Genomic DNA, 17,700 nt, shown 5'->3' with positions numbered 1-17,700 from the left:
ATTTGATAGATTCAAAATGAAAGGAAAACATCCGTGTGAAAAGTACTGGTGTTTCTGATATAAAGAATTCAAAATAAAAATGCCATGCCAGCTTGAATGTAAGCCAGGGGTTTTCAATATCAAACTACATATACACAGATTCTTAATAACACTATGGAAGATATTCAGTCAAGAGCAGTGAATGAGTTTGATTAAAGCTACACTGTGTAACTTTTTTAGTTTATTCTTAGCTAAAAACACTTAGTTCTTTCAAAAATATATGTGCTCATTAATGTATATTTACTTCGTTAAAGTAATAAAGTATTCTCGTGAGTGTATAATATGCCATTGAAAATACATACGGGTAAGGGGTTCTAATGTCGGTCGCCATGTTGCCCCTCCATCTTGAAAGTACATTAGCCAAAGAGGGACATACCCGTTAATTCAAGCTTCGCCTTTCGCGTTTTAACACTCGATGGCACCGTGTCGAATGTCATATAAATAACCTATATGTTACCTGACAAATTAAATTACTGCAAATTATTATAGTTTTCTAAAATAACCTCATCACTTGAAGGAACACTCATGGACGAGGTCGAACTGGAAGCCATGTTAATCTTGGACTACATTGGCCACCGTAGGAGTTAAAACGAAATCGGAATTGAGAGGAACAGAAACTAATATTCACTGGATGGTCATATACCTTTTCACCACTAGATGGGGATAAAAGTCACACAGTGTAGCTTTAACATTAATGACTGGCGTATATGAGGCTGCTGTCACTTTAAGAGCTTATGCATGGATCTAATAAAATAAAAATTTCGCCCAACTGTTTCGCCCAATTAGACAACTGTTATGTCTAATTTCACTTTAGACATAACCAGACATTTTGACACACAAGCGCAATAAGCCGTGAAAGTGAACTGAATTCAGCACATGTGCCGAATTAAGTTCTCTGTCGTGGTTTATTGTAATTTGAATAACTCATCATAAAGTACGTCCCACTCTATCTTCTCATTCCTCCATGCTGCTCTATCGTGTTTAAGCAGTCCTGCGCTGGAAATATTCACATACAGATAAACTATAGAACAATCTCTATTGATTAACATCGTCATGTCGCCCACCTCTACGGCCCCACACTTTGAAAACCCCTGTGATGTAAGCTATCATTAAAACACTAATATATAAAGTAATATAATACTAAAATTCATGTTTCAATGAAATCCTTCACTTAAGTTGTTATAACAATAATATAATTTGTTCATAAAAAAATACTAAATTGGAGAAATGCATTTAAAAAGCTAGAAATTATTTAAAATAAATTAAAAATATAGGTTAAAAATCTATGTAAATTATATAATAATAATAATAAAACATACATTTTATATAATTTCTAACTTTTTAACCTGATATAATATAATACAATGTAAATTAAAATGTCGATTATATTTAATGTAGCCATTTTGTGCCATTTATATTAAATAAAAGATTGTAATTATTAAAATAATATAATATAATGCCCTTTTAATAGATTGGGTTGAAAAGTTTAAAATAAAAAAAACTAATTAAATGTAAATTATATTTTATGTAGGCTATATTCAAATGTTTCTCCCATTCTTATAATAATAAATTATATTAAACATTTGAATTATTAAAAATATAATAATGCTCTATTAAATAGGTACGGTTAAAAAGTTGGAAATTATAAAGACAATATATATATATATATTTTTTTTGTATATAGTTTATATATATATATATATATATATATATATATATATATATATATATATATATATATATATATAATAGATTAAGTTAAAATATTTGAAATAAATTATATATTCTGTCATGTTTATTATATAAATGATATATAAAAATGAATTATAAATAAAAGATTGAATTATTAAAAGTATATATAATACAATGCTCTTTTAATATGTTTTATAGGTATTATATTATATTAATAATTATCTTTTTTTTAATAGGAGAGCATTCTACAGAAAGTTGTGATGACTGCCTTCGCCGACAGAACTGTGGTCACCATCGCCGTAAGTGCTTTCGGACTTTAATATTTGAAGTCTAGCTGTGGTTAAACGACGATTCAATGCTTTTAGTAAATAAGAGGCATTTCAGTCAGATCAAACAAGCTCTCAGCCATTTCACATCATTGTGTGTGTGTGTGTGTGTGTGTGTGTGTGTGTGTGTGTGTGTGTGTGTGTGTGTGTGTGTGTGTGTGTGTGTGTGTGTGTTCCACAGCATCGTGTGCACACCATCCTGAATGCAGACCTGGTGATTGTGATGAAGCGAGGAGTCATTCTGGAGTTTGATAAACCAGAGGTTCTCCTGAATCAAGAGGACAGTGTGTTTGCGTCGTTCGTGCGCGCCGACAAATGAGTCCGGAGACCCTCTACTGAAAGTGCACTTGTACCGTGAATTATAAATTATTTATAACTGTATTTATCATAATCACATTTGTAAATAAAATCTTAAACATTTATTAATAAAAATATTTAAACAACCTGTATGCCCTTTTTTTATCTTTCCATTTTTTTTTATTATATAAAAAATTACACATTTTTATATAGAAAAGGAAACATTATAAAAAACATGAATTAATATTATAATTTAAACTATTTATATTATTTTTATATCCTAAAGTGGAATAATAACTGACAAATAATATGTATAGTTTATCAACTTATATCTATGATGGAAGGTTGTTAAATATACAAGTATAGATCTTATTTAATTTATGACAGTTTTCTGTAGTGTAGTGTGTTATTGCGTTTGTGTAGTAGCGTATAGAATTATTTATAGTATAAATATTCACTATAGCCCAACTAAACCTAAATATTTGTATTGAGTGAAGTATAGCACAGTATGGTATGGCTAGGAAATAAATCGCTATTTTGTATTTTATTCTATAGTTTGTAGCCTTTAAAAGCTAACTGTGTTGCTAATTCATAGTTAATTAGCATAGTATAGTAAGCTACAGTGTAGTTCAGTTATAGTATATAGGTTATAGTGTATAGGTTATTAGTTATTTAGCATGGTTAGTGTAGTTTGTCTCATGCTAACTTGCACTCACACTGATTTTTGTTAATGCAGAGTGTAAGAATATTAACAAGATAGTATACAGTACAGCTTTGTTGTCTATAATATGGTATGTTAATCTGTTAAAAATAATGCAATCAAAAATATGTTTTTTAAAAGGTAAAAGTGTGGGGAAAAAATGTGTGTTACACTTCATTTCAATGTGTCCCTGTTTATACATTTAAGTAATAAGTAATATTCATTAATTAGGCCTACATGTACTTACTATAGGGTTAGGGTATAGGAATAGTTTAGTTCAGGGTTAGTTGCATGCAATTGTGCCTAATTATATAGTTATTACTACTATAGTAAATACAGTAAAGTGTAACATATAGTACCGAAGTTAGAAATAAAAAAAAGGTCTTTTTAATAGGTAAAAAGTTATATTGTTAATGCAGAGTAAAGTGTTCAGGATTATAGCATTGCTGACTAGTTTGTCTCTTTAGAACTGGAGCACTAACTATGACATAAGTAAAAGTGTAGTAGGCTAGCTATTGGCTAGTATGTCTTTTAATTGTTAACGCAGAGTGGGTTCTTCTCACTGTGGTAAAGTTCGCGTTTAGCACGCATGCCCTGTGCTGAACGAGTCTTTCTGAAGTCACATCTGAGGATGTGCGAGAAAATATCCGGTTGCAATTGACTGGCAGCGGCAGCCGGATCACTAAAAGTGTCGTCTTCCCACGGGACCTCCTGTGAGCGCGTGAACGGACACCGAGCGCGGCGCGCGCTGAAGATGAGCGCACTTGCCATGTTACAACTTAATAGCGCAGCCGCGAAACTGTAGTATGGACCAGCTATGTTGTCCAGAAAAGGACTCATTCCCGATGACTACTTCTTGACTCGGTTGGCGGAGAATGTGTTACAGCCCAAATTTAAATCGGCTAAATCGAGGACGGCGCGATTCGTCGCCAAGAACGGAACGTGCAACGTCGCGCACACGAACATACGCGAACAAGGACGGTTTCTACAAGACGTGTTCACCACTCTAGTGGATCTAAAATGGCTTCACACTCTGGTGATCTTCACCATGTCCTTCTTGTGCAGTTGGCTGTTGTTCGGGATGGTCTGGTGGCTCATCGCCTTCGCGCACGGAGACCTGGACCCGAAAGGTGACGACTTTGTCCCGTGTGTAACGGACATCCACTCGTTCTCCTCAGCCTTTCTGTTCTCCATTGAAGTCCAGGTGACCATCGGTTTTGGCGGACGGATGGTCACTGAGGAGTGCCTATCGGCCATCGTGATACTGATCATTCAGAACATAGTCGGCTTGCTGATCAATGCCATCATGCTAGGATGCATCTTCATGAAAACCGCGCAAGCAAACCGGCGAGCGGAAACGCTCATCTTCAGCAAACACGCGGTTATAACCGTCAGAAACAACAAGCTGTGCTTCATGTTTCGCCTCGGGGACTTGAGGAAGAGCATGATCATCAGTGCCGCCATCCACATGCAGGTGGTGCGGAAAACCGTCACCAATGAAGGCGAGATGGTGCCTTTGGATCAGATAGACATCCAGATGGACAACCCGGTGGGCACCAACAGCATCTTTCTGGTGTCACCCCTCATCATCAACCACGTCATTGACAAAAACAGCCCGCTGTATGATCTATCGGCGGCTGATCTGCTGCACGAGGACATTGAGGTGGTCGTCGTGCTGGAGGGGGTCGTGGAGACCACCGGCATCACCACTCAAGCGCGGACATCTTACCTGTCTGAGGAGATCTTATGGGGTCAGAGGTTTGTGCCGACGGTGTCTCAAGAAGATGGGATGTATGCTGTGGACTATTCTAAGTTTGGGAACACCGTTAAAGTGCCCACGCCGAGCTGCAGCGCGCGAGCTCTGGATGAGGCGGGAGGACTGGAGAGGTTTAAACTGCAGGAGTCCAGCAGCAGGACAGGCGCATCCGTGCGGAGAAGAGTCAAGTTCAGCACACCAAAGAAACCGGAAACTGTTGTGTCGTTAACCTCCTGAGACGTTTTACTATCATTTATTTCAAACAACTGGATTGGAATAAAAAGTACTGACATCCAAATATAGCTATTTATAACAACAAAACGGTGTCCATATTTCCACTGCAGTGGACACAAACAATTTGGCAAGTCTCAGTAGGTTAATGGTGAACTATTACGTTTGTATGTATAGTAAAAACAAAAAAACAAAAAAAAACTAGAGATTAATATTATATCCTATTTTCGTTTGCACTGTTGCAACTACTTTTTTCTTTATATTAATTACCTCTAATTGAGAAATATGCACGTTTGAACTAAGGTCTCAGGGAAATGAATGACTATGCACATGCTATGAAGAAGCGCATGACGTTTAATGCAATCCCTGTTTTATGCCTTGTTATAAATAAACCAGCTTGTTTGTATTGAATTGCTTTGTAATGCACTGGACAGACCTTACAGTATAGCTAAAGGTTTACCCTTTGAATATTAATGGATAGGCCCACATGTCGCTGCTGTGAGTCCTACTCTGTTTTACCAGAATAGAATTAGCGCATGACGATGTTGCGTGGCAACCGTCCTGAAGTGACTCGGGAGTCACTTATCTTAATCAATATTCATGAGCCAAGAGGCAAGGTCCCGCCCTAGAATGGGTAAATTCGTGTCATGCATAAGCGTAACAGCGCCTTACTTGAGAAATGCTTCCACCTTGTGGCCTAGTAGAACTAGATCTGAAGTTGACCCACATATCTTCTGGGCCCAGTTAGTAAAAAGTAATCTGATCGGATTTCGGCTATCGGATTGGATAAAAAATGTAATATCGGTTGGAAAAAAAATAATCTGATATTGGATTATAGCACAAAATCCAATCTTGTTTTTGATCCCAGCAGAAGGGTGGATTTCAGGAACAAATATGTAATAAAACTTTAAATTTGCTTAAAGATAAAATAAAAATAAAAATGTGTATATTCTACAATATATACACATTTATATCTTTATTTTGCTATTGATTAGTTTAAACCGTTAACTTAAAGCACATAGTAGGCTACCTATTATGCTTTTCAGTACAGTAAAGAAAAAAAAGATACCATAAAATAATTCCCCAATCAGCTGTCAATATAGAAAAATGATATATATTTAATTTAAAGGATTTTTTAATCACTCCAAATTACATTGGCACAATCCTCAGAGATGAAAAAGTCAAAGTATGGTTTCTAACAATTGCATCCCTTATTGACCGTGTATTTGTTTGTTTTTGGTGTGGCTCACAAGTACGGTGGCTGAGAGAGCTCAACACGCTGCGAATGAAAAGAACACGTGCTGCAAATACTCACAACACAACCAAATACACAAACACACTGCAAATACTCATAACGCAACCAAATACACAAACACACCAAATATGTCTATCTGCGGTTGAAACACGAATGGGCGAATATGATGACACGCAATTCATGACATGATTCATTTAAGTAAAGTATCTTTTAATATACTTGTTGTGTTCGTTCATGTTTGTTTCATACTATAACTAGCAGTAAAGAGGAAGAGGAGACGGTTCACATGCCACTTGAACTGAGGCGCTTAAGCGATCTGTTATACGACATTCGAGCCACAAAATATATTGTAGCCTATTTATTGTTTGAATTTCTTTAAAAAAGACCAAATTTGAAAGCTGAGAGTGACTTTGTTTCATAACTTATGTTACCTGCTGTCTTGTCGGTCGTCTTTGCTCCTCCATGTATTTTTCACTGTGTGAGAACGCTGTTGTGTGGCGTGATCTCGTGAGAACAATGTCAATCGCGTGAATCTGGCTGAATGTGTGTGAGTTGGCAGCCCTGCTTTAAGATCACATGATCGCGTCTCTGAGTTTTCACTTAAAGGGATCGTTCACCCAAAAAAATTAAAACTAGCCCATGATTTACTCACCCTCAAGCCATCCTAGGTGTATATGACATTCTTCTTTCAGACGAATACAATCGGAGTTATATTAAAAAATGTCCTGGCTCTTCCAAGCTTTATAATGGCAGTGAATGGCCGTTTCTGTTTTGAAGTCCATAAAAGTGCATCTATCCATGATAAAAGTGCATATATCCATCATAAAGGAACTCCACACGGCTCTGGGGGGTTAATAAAGGCCTTCTGAAGCGAGAAAAATATGAATATTTAACACGTTACAAAGTAAAATTCCAGCTTCCGGCCAAACACAGTCTACTTACGCCTAAAGCGCAACTTACGAAACTTGTGACGTCGAAATGGCGTAGTGTGTCATGGCGTAGCGTAAATCTCAGCAGTATGTCGCATTACTCGCATAAAGCCTAGTTCACACTACATGATTTTAAAACGTCGGGCTGAACTGTGCGGTTCACACTACATGACTTGCTCTCTGTGAAATCAGGAGTGTTCAAGTTGTTGAGCTGTTCACACCACACGACACAACATGATTGATCCGCAACAGGAGGTAACGCACTACACGAGTTGCCAACAACTCTGTCACCCAACGATTCTATCTTGTGTACAAACCACGCGATAAAACGAACCGGAAATGACGCGAAACAGCATGCGCGCCAATACCCAGCGAAGAAGACGAAGAAGAACACAACACGCGAACATGCCTTGTTCTGATTGGCTGTAGCTCATGACATCACGTGAGCTTGAGTCGTGCGACAGCTCTGGATATCTAGCATGCTAGATATTTTTCTGGGCTCGGCGACGCGTCTGCGAGCGTTTTTGATGCGTTGTTGGCTCTTTCATACTAACAGATTGGCGAGTGTTCATCGCCCGCTAATCCCCCGCGATTCGCACGCGATAACACCCTGACCTGTCGGCGAGCTCAACGATTTGCAAATCGGGCTTAAAATCATGTAGTGTGAACTAGGCTTTAGTTGCGCTTTGGACTTAAGTGGAATCCATATGTTCGTTTGGCCGGAAGTTAGTTATTTTACTTTATAAAGTTTTAAATATGGATATTTTTCTTACACAAACGCATCACTTCACTTCAGAAGGCCTTTATTAACCCGCCAGAGCCGTGTGGAGCACTTTTATGATGGATAGATGCACTTTTATGGACTTCAAAACAGAAACTGCCATTATAAAGCTTGGAAGAGCCAGGACATTTTTTAATATAACTCCGATTGTATTAGTCTGTATTAGTAGGATGACTTGAGGGTGAGTAAATCATGGGCTAATTTTCATTTTTTGGGTGAACTATCCCTTTAACTTCGTAATTCCGTTTCATTCTGAATGACAATAAAGGCATCTTATCTTATCTTAAAGGCATCTACCTATATCTTTTCACCTATGTCGATTCCCTTTCTGAACTCACTTTCCTGACCAACAAAAAAGCAGCGACATGGGCATCACTGCTCAGGGTTTTCTCCATGCCGTAATGATGTTTACACACGCTTTTAGTCATTTAATCTTAAATGACTCTTCACAAAACAGTTTCTTCATGTGTGTACGTTTCAAATCTGAACTAACCAAGTTCCCACGGATGGACTCTTTCCATTCGCCAGAAGCGTCTCATTAATGAAGTAAACGCAACACAGAGGTAAAGTGGCATTTCTTGTTTTTTATTTGATTATGTTTTGCAGAGCCTCAAATATTAAGTGGCTTTTAACTTAGATAATTCAAATACATAAAAAGAAAGCAAGAACAGAAGAACTCTGCAAATAGATAAAAACGTAAAAATAAATTAAGGAGGAGAGATGCTCTCTCGCTAAAGGCAATTATTGTGATTCTTTTTTTTTTATATATATATATATATAGTTACAATCTATTTCTTGGGGGGAACTTAATGTGCATTTTCTGCCACAATATTCATGACCTCTGATCATTTTAAAAAAAAGAAAGATAAAAAGTGAAATAAAAAAAATAATGGAGGATGTGCTCTCTCATCAATACAACTCAGCAAGTCAACTGCCATGCAACACATATTTGTCCCCGTCTGATTCATCATCTCTCCGAGCGAGCAGACATTGCGGATATCCCGGACAGCAACATAGTGTCGGCCCACATCTGGGCCGTGTGGGATCCACGTGTACCGGATGTGGGCCGGATCTGGGCCGTTGCAGTCCGGGGGGAAGTATCCTTGTCAGAAACCTACACACAAGTCCAGACTTTCTCTAAAGCATCATTCAAACCATCATACCCTATTTACATAATCTTGAAAGGCTAAAGAATACATTTTTGAACAACTGGAAATTACTTAGATGCCGTATAGGAAAATGGACAATGAACGATGGCTGGCATATGAAAGAGAAAGGTGAAAAAAGGCTGCAGAGATCATAAACAGTCGGTCGGCGCGTGACGTCACTCCCTCCACAAGGGGGAGCCAGAGGTCAAGGATCGTTTTCGAAACAGTGTTGCATATAAACAAACAATACCTTAGCTATATATCCAAGGCACTGATGAGAGCCGAGCTGAAATACCATTCCCTAAAAGAAAACAAAACCTCCAAGGGCTTATGCGCAAAAATAAGAATAAAAAGCAACTTAAAATATAAAATGTTCCTATATAAATGATAATGTTGACAGATTGTTTGTCCTGTTAAACATTCCCACCAATCTGTGCTGGTCCAGGATCTGCAGACCAGCGGCGCCCCGTCCCATCCTTTAGATCAGTTCACATTAACACGGTGAGGGGAAAGTGATGGAGGGGCCCGTCCAAGGAGGCCTCCCGCTCTTCTTCTTCTCGTCTTCCTCCGAGGAGTTCTGTTCCGGTCTGCTATCGGCTCATCTCTCGGTCACGTGACTGTGTGGGAGGGGGGGCAGGGGGGCGCACAGCACCTCCGACAGGTCGTCCATGATGCAGGTCTCCTTGGGGTCGATCAGGTTGAATTCCCTGACGAAGACGATGAAGTGAGCGTACAGTGTGTTCAAGTGTCCCTGCAGCTCCAGAGCCACGCTCTCTTTAAAGTGCGACCAGTAAATGTGCGCCAACACGTGGAACAGGAACCGGCACACCTTCTTCACCAGGGACTCGAACGAGTTCGGGAAGGCTTTGCCTGAAAGGGAATTCAGACAGTTAGCATTTGGCTTGTTTTTGTTTATTGATTTTATTTCATGTTTAATTGTTATTTAATCAAATGAAATCAAAATAAATATTGTTAATTCAAAAATAATGTTTTATTCACAAAATATTCACGAATGACTAATGTCATTTGTTGTTTATAAATAGTTAAGAAATTTAAAGTAAGTAAAGCATTAAACACATTATTTTAAAATATACATATTAATTTTATTGGTTTAAATATCAAACCCGGCTAGGATTTGTTTTTAAATCATTATATTATTTATAATGATTTTTTATTCATTATAAAAGCTTTATTTTTACTTTAAAAGCAGCTGTTCGTAAACTATAAAAATGTGTTTGTAATCATTTATTGTTTGTAATTAAATCAATTGTTAGGAAATTAGGAAACATGCTAGGACTAATAAGAAATCTAATTAAGTTATTATCATTATATTAATTATGATATTTTCATTCTTTATACAAGTTTATTTTATATTATTTCATCAAAATAAATTAAATACATATTGTTAATTAAAAATAATCAGATTTATTCACAAATTATTCACAAATGACTAATGTCATTTATTGTTTATAATTAGCTAGGAAATTAATTAGTTAGGAAATTAAAAGAAAGTAAAGCATTAAACATTATTTTAAAATATATATATACACTAATTTTATTGGTTTAAATATCAAAATCGGCTATCAAAATACTTATAATGATTTTTTATTCCTTATAAAAGATTTATTTTTACTTTGAAAACCATTGTTTATAAACTATATGAAAATAATTCTGTTTTATTAATTTACAAATATTTGTTTTTTATTCATTTATTGTTTGTAATTAAATTAGTTAGGGAATTAAAAGTAAGTAAAGCATTAAATACATTATTTTAAAAATTTATATTAATTTATCAAAACCTGCTAAAAATATAAATAAAAGAATAATAATATAATAAAAAAAATATATAATAATAATATATGTATATATATATATATATATATATATATATATATATATATATATATATATATATATATTTATATATATATTTATATATATGTGTGTATGTATGTATATATATATATATATATATATATATATTATTTATAATTTATTCCTTATAAAATATTATTTTTTTTACTTTGAAAGCAGCTGTTTATAAACTATATTAAAATAAATAATTGGGTTTAATTAATTTACAAATGATTAATATCATTTGTTTGTAATTAAATCAATTGTTAGGAAGTAAGCAAACCTACTAGGATTAATAAGAAATCTAATCAAGTTATTATCATTGTATTATTTATACTATTTTTTATTCTGTACAAACGTTTATTTTACTTTGACAACAGAAAAGTAAATACAAACTGTATTAAAATAATCAGGTTTAAACTCAAATGATTCATTTAATTTATTGTTTGAAATTAAATCAAATGTTAGCGAGTTAAAAATAAATAAAGCATTAAACATTTACATTAAATGAATAGTTTGTTTAAATAATATATACTATACAAGGACAAAAAAAATTGCATAATAACATGCAAATAACCCTAAACCAATCCCGAATACATGTAGCGAATTATTATTACACAGTACTTAAACGCATAATTACACTGTAAATCGGACACCTTAAACCAAACATTATCATCAAGTTATTATTAAATTACTTATGATTTATAAAAAGTATTATATTATATTAATTCTAATATATATTTTTGAATTCCTTATAAAGGGATCGTTTTTACTATGATCCTATTCTATTAGACATGGCTATTTCTTGCAAGAGAAAAGGTAAATGGAGGAGAACTCCCAGATCAGTTATAGTGACTCAGCTCATTCTCCTTGATGAACACTAGAGGGCGCCACTGATCTAAGGGCTTTTCCTTCAAACGTTGACATCTCAAATCGTGTAGTTCTCTATGATGACTGCTAGAGGGCAGTATTTATACACACCATATTTTGTGGGAAAGATTTCTTCGTCCGTCACTAATTTCTGCACGAAAGTCATAACGAGGTCAATATACTGAGGCGCTGTGCACTTCGTCTTCTTCCCCCTCTCATCATACCAGTAGTATATTCTGTGAAAAAGACCACAAACTAAGATTAAGATTCACTTCTTGTGAGTCACATTTCCAGCACATCAGGACAAAGTGAACAACAGTTTACGGTTTCAAACAACTGGAATGCGGCTGCTATCACCTTTTTTTAAGGAGGATGGCTAAGTTTGGGAGGGGGAGGGGGGTGGGTTGTAGACATTACAAATCTCTTGGAATGCAAACTGTCCGCATAACTGACCGTACAGCATGCAGGGACCCGGTGACCTGATGCAGTCAACGCATGAGCAAACATGGACATGAGCCAAACGGATCAAACACAGATCACTTGTTTAAAGGGTTAGCTTAAAGGGTTTAAAGGCTAACCCTCACCCAAAAATGAGCATTTTGTCATTAATACTCGCCCTCATGTCGTTCCAAACCTGTAAGACTTTTGTTCATCTTCGTGAACACAAACACAGCACTCGCGTCCCTTCGTAAAATGGAGGTTGAACCACTGGACTAATTTTATAATGTCTTTACTACATTTCTGGGGCTTGAAAGTGGTAGTTGCGTGGCGGTCAATGGAGGGACAGAAATCACTCCGATTTCATTAAAAAATCTCCTTTTGTTTTCCGAAGATGAACGAAAGTCTTCCGGGTTTGGAACGACATAAGGGTGAGTAAATAATGACATCATTTTCATTTTTGGGTGAACTACCCCTTTAAGTGAAATAACGGTCAATGTAAGTGTCTTTGAATGGGCAGAAAGAGTGCCAGCAAGTTTCTCAGTGTTCCCCAATATCTACAAATGACACTGACACTGAGTTCAGTTCAACAATTTTAAAAATATATTTAGTGTAAAAATGCCCGCTGATAACAGAACTTTGGAAACAGGATTTTTTTTTTTTTTTTTTTACAATTTATGCAATAGAAAGTAGAAAACATTTTAGGGTGTTTCTTCAACTACAGACGTTTGGGGGAAAAAAAATCACACTGTCAACTCATGTCCAACAGTCTCCATGCATTACAGGAGAATTGTCATGTTTTGAAACTTTACAAACATTTTCACCCGTGTTTTTTTTAAAACAGTTGTTTGTTTAATAAAATTAAGTGGTGGAAACTACATTTAAACATTTTTGGAATAAAATGGCCAAATTATTTGTCCTTTTAAGGCTAATTTAATAAAAAAATAAATAACAAATAATTAACAAAACGATTCGTTTTATTCATCAATTTTCACATTAAAAAATATGCTTTTCACAAATTATGTTTACCTTAAGCTCCTTACAGATCACTTGTCTCACATTTTGTATCAAGCTAAATTTGTCTTACTGGTAAAAAAAAAATATATACTGTATATATAAATTAACATTGATAAAATATTTAATTATTAGGAGCAAAACTATGAGGGACTGTCATAATTTCTGTAAAAACTTATATAAATATCTGCAAAATAAATATAACATTTTGAACTGTTCAGATTATCATAGTAAAAAATAATTTTTATGAAGATTTTTCAGAGTTTAAGATTGAAAGTCTGGGACAATAAGACATGTATGCATAAAAAAAAAAAAAAAAAAAAAGTAGTATAAAGAGAAAAAAAAATTAATTCAACCCCTGTGTCCATGACTGAAACACCCAATAATCATACTAATAAAATACCTCAGCATATAACCACATAACTCTGCACTAAATCACCAATAAAAACCAAATCAGAAAAAGTAAAAGTTGAACATCATCAGGCCATCATTTTCAACCCTTTCCTCAGAGTCTTTTCAGCAGGGATTGATTTATCAGCTGTAAAGCCGGCAGTGGCTGAAAGCTTGTGTTTTGAGCGCACCCCTCCTCGCCCTGCGCGGTATGCCTGGGGTGAGAGCGCAATTGTTAGTGTTCTGTGTGTTGCTAATTCTTCTCGATGAATAGTCAAGCATGTGGTTCTGCGGGTCAGTGTGTAAATGAGGAGTTTAGCGACTCACACCCAGCACTCGCTCCGGCCAAACAGGGCAAACGAGTCGAGCAAAGATCTGAAAAGTCAAACATGGTTACTTGTGGGACTGTGTACAGTCTCTGTTCCAGTGATTCTGCAATCGGGGCATTTTTTGAATGCTTCATTTCTTAAACGTTTTCAACCTGCTTTAAATGGGTCGTCTTATGCTTTTTTACACTTTCAACTTTCTTTAGTGTGTAATGTTGCTGTGTGAGGATGAAAAAGGTCTGCAAAGTTACAGTCACTCCAGCAGGAGTTCTTCTCTATATCAGTGTCACAGTTTCTGAACTCCCTAAAACTGTAGTCTGGAGTTTTCTGCCGGGAACAAACACGTCACAATATTCCTCATTTCAATAGTTCCCACCAAAGGCATCCGCATAATAAAGCGTACGAGGCCTGGTTGAGGTGTGTTAGTTGTGCTGAAACTGGTGGTTATGGTAAGGGTTTCGACATTTCCCAAACACGCTCGAAAAGCTTGACCAATCACAACACACTGGTCCAGTTGACCAATCAGAGCGCATTGTGCTTTACTCATAGAGACAGGGACTAAACAGAGCGTTACTGGCAGACTGGGAAGAGTGGAGCTGCAACACTGTTGAACATGTGATCAATAATGTGTTTTTTGAACATTTTTGAATGTGGAAACCTATTCTAGTAGACCCCAAAAACAACATCAAGACTTTGAAAAAAGACATCGGTCTCCTTGAAAACCTTTATCAACCTTTAAATGGATTTTGGTATGATGTATGAGGGTGGACTATTGATATAGTGTGTGACGGTTATGATGCGTTCCCACTTATTCTGAGAAAACGTTCAATAAGTCAATTAACTGTGTGAAGAAATACTCAATTACTGAGCATTTGTGTAATTTCAGTAGAAATTCTTAAAATGGATGACATTTCTCACTATCTGGCAGAGATGTTCTTCTCTGTGGCATCTCTTTTCCATCACAATCGAGCTTAAACTATTTTATAGAAATGCAGTTGTTCTCTAAAATGAGTTGGGGACAGCAAATCTGTGTTATAGTAACATTACAAATTCTTTAAATAAACAAATTAATGTAAATATCATTATAGGATAATAATTGTTGTTGTTATTAAAAATATAACAATATAACAATATATATATTGTTATATTAGTAGCAACAACAATAATGTTTTTATTAATATATAATATATAAATAATATTATTATTATTGTTATTTTTTGTTGTTATTTAAGTTATAAGATAAAATACATACTGTTTTCTGGATTTTCTGGATTGTCTGGATACTTGTGATATAGTATAGACAAGTTGTTAAAAGCCTAGGTAAGGAGAAAGCGCATAATTCATTCTGGGAAATTGATATCACACAATATTTTACTCTTTACTCTGTGAAAGTAATACTTACTTTTTACTCATTTTTAATTTTTGATATTTTTTTTTATAATTCATTACATTTATATAGCGCTTTTCTTGCCACTCAAAGCGCTTTACATAGAAGGGGGGATCTCCTCAACCACCACCAATTTTTAAGAGTTGGTCAAGAGTCTAAAGCTGTAAGGTAAATGTTGTCCCAAGTAATTCTTTAACTGATCTTTTAAAACAGCCATTCAGCCTGTGAGAACATTTAACTAAAGGCTTGTAAGGTCATTTAATTGGTTCCGCCTCGAACAAACTTACAAAACCTCTAATTCTGAGAATGGTTCCCTTGTATTCTCTCGTTCAAAACACATCTGAAAGCCAAACAAGCACTGGCTTCAGTAAAATGTGTGTCAGCTTTCATTCCAATTCACCCGAATCAGACCTACAAACCCAGATTCTTACAAAGCCGGTGTGCTGATCCGGGATCTGGCCTTCCAATGGAAAACGTTGTGAATATGAGAAATATCTGATCCAGCAGCAGTTCTCGTAAAAAAAAAAAAGAAGAAGAAAAAAAGAAGGTTTCTGATTCTCGCCCCAGGACACGTCTAGAGGAAGAAAGAGCTAGAAAGACGGACGCAACAGAGAAAGAGCGATGAGAATGAAAGGACTTACGTGTTACAGGCCGTCATGGCTTGGCATGTGTCCCCTGTGCAGAACTCTGAGATTGTGCTATACTGCAGATTTATGAGATTAAAGAAGGTTGTTGCTGCAAAGGACAAAAGAAAAGACATTCAGAGAAGATGTGACAAGACATTCACAATCACTAAAGCTGAAATGGCATCGCAGTCATTGCATGACGTCTGTTCGGAAACGTAGCAAATGAATCATGGCGCCACATACGACGCCTCCTTTTAGCAGGAAATCCCAAAATGCATTGTGATAAGCTTAGTGAAAAAAATGCAAGTCGGTGGATGAGGCAAGAGAAATGTTGATTATAAATAATCGTTTTATCCAATACTCTAAATGAACAATAAATAAAGTTGTGTAATTATTATTTTAAACATCATTTGTGTTTAGTTTTATTTGACTATCCTGTCATTAGCTTAGCAAAATGCTAAGATCAAACTTGAAAGTTTTATCGTTCGCCAGGCGAAAATAATAAGTCCAATCACTTAGAAGTCATTTTGGTTAGGGGTTTATACTTAAGGTCAGGGGGTTTGTTCAAATCACCAACGCTAAGGACCAGAATTAGGGTGCGTTTACACGACAACGATATGCTTAAAACGGAGACGTTTTTCCTTTGAGTTTTCCGCGTACAGACGACACCATTGTCAAAACGATCCCCATTCACACGGATCCGCGAAAACGACTACAAATGCTGCATTCTGCTGCCAGGCCATTAGATGGCGATGAAAAACTATCCTGAACACGTGATACGCATGTGCATGACGTCATCGTCTTCAGAGATTTGCGTTTTGTTGTTTACACGAAGACCGTTTTCAAAAACGTGCATTTTGAAACACTTTTTCAAACGTTTGCGTTTTCAGGCACCCAAAACGCCGTTGTCATGTAAACAAACAGCCAAAAAAAAACAAAAAAAAAATCATTCTTAACAGGAAATAAAATTTGGTTCATAATGAAATTTGTACTGTTTTTTTATTTATTATTAAAGTCCCACTCCGATCATATTTTGAGCTATTTTTAAACATTCCCAGTGGTCTTTAAATTATGATTATGCCATTTTTAGCCAAAATCACAAAACCTGTGCCGTTTTCTGGGACTTGGCTTCAGCAGAGCGGCAGTAGCTCATTAGCAATTCGCCTCTGCATTGTGGGCGGAGCCGTTGGCACGGAGACGACCCTCCCCCTGCCCGTTGCTGAGAGCTCTGTCTCTCCCGCTAGCTTACACCCCCAATACCGGTGGGGCAACAGTATTATATACACGTTAATTATTATTATCCAAAGTTAATCAAAGTTATCACCGATCACCGATCATTATTTCACTCCAAGACGTCGCATGTGGAGACGCCCAGTGGAGTTACTACGTCACAACTCCAGTCTATTTTAGCGTCTGCTACTGATTCACAGCCATTTGAATGTAGAAATACTCAGAAATACAACTTTGAGCTTATTTTTCTCAAGATATGTCCTCTAACAACAGAAAAATGCCACAAGAACATGTTAACACCTAGAAAAACATTATTTTCATCGAAGTGGGTCTTTAAACTATCCTGTTGTTAGCTTAGCAAAATGCTAACAGCAAACGTGAACGTTTTATTGTTTGCCGTGTGAAAATCAC

The 17,700-nt window shown here is 35.9% G+C and overlaps 3 protein-coding genes across 6 annotated transcripts in view; 2 read left to right on the top strand and 1 right to left on the bottom strand.

Moving 5' to 3' along the window:
- The window catches only part of abcc8 (ATP-binding cassette, sub-family C (CFTR/MRP), member 8), a 104,946-nt gene extending 102,446 nt beyond the window's left edge, over positions 1 to 2,500 (top strand). The window contains exons 39-40 of the mRNA XM_056252131.1: positions 1,968 to 2,030; positions 2,239 to 2,500. Of these exons, the coding sequence (XP_056108106.1) occupies positions 1,968 to 2,030; positions 2,239 to 2,376 (201 nt within the window). The 3' untranslated portion in view covers positions 2,377 to 2,500. The remainder of the gene's footprint in view (positions 1 to 1,967; positions 2,031 to 2,238) is intronic.
- Positions 2,501 to 3,651: 1,151 nt separating this feature from the next.
- Positions 3,652 to 5,068, top strand: kcnj11 (potassium inwardly rectifying channel subfamily J member 11). The gene has a single exon (XM_056252130.1). The coding sequence runs from the start codon at positions 3,872 to 3,874 to the stop codon at positions 5,045 to 5,047; it is 1,176 nt and encodes a 391-aa protein (XP_056108105.1). The 5' UTR covers positions 3,652 to 3,871; the 3' UTR covers positions 5,048 to 5,068.
- A 4,681-nt stretch (positions 5,069 to 9,749) lies between these two features.
- The window catches only part of mob2a (MOB kinase activator 2a), a 67,404-nt gene continuing 59,453 nt past the window's right edge, over positions 9,750 to 17,700 (bottom strand). For all 4 annotated transcript variants that reach the window (XM_056252129.1, XM_056252127.1, XM_056252128.1 and 1 more), the window contains exons 3-5: positions 16,075 to 16,168; positions 11,990 to 12,114; positions 9,750 to 10,024 (exon numbers count right to left, since the gene is read on the bottom strand). In XM_056252129.1, coding sequence (XP_056108104.1) covers positions 9,753 to 10,024; positions 11,990 to 12,114; positions 16,075 to 16,168 — 491 coding nt within the window. In that variant the 3' untranslated portion in view covers positions 9,750 to 9,752. The remainder of the gene's footprint in view (positions 10,025 to 11,989; positions 12,115 to 16,074; positions 16,169 to 17,700) is intronic.

Source organism: Rhinichthys klamathensis, unplaced genomic scaffold (assembly GCF_029890125.1).
Source record: "Rhinichthys klamathensis goyatoka isolate OS25496 unplaced genomic scaffold, OSU_Roscu_1.1 h1tg000092l_1, whole genome shotgun sequence".
Classification (NCBI taxonomy): domain Eukaryota; kingdom Metazoa; phylum Chordata; class Actinopteri; order Cypriniformes; family Leuciscidae; genus Rhinichthys; species Rhinichthys klamathensis.
Note: the sequence above shows the minus strand (reverse complement) of the source record. Positions and strands in the feature narration are given on the sequence as shown.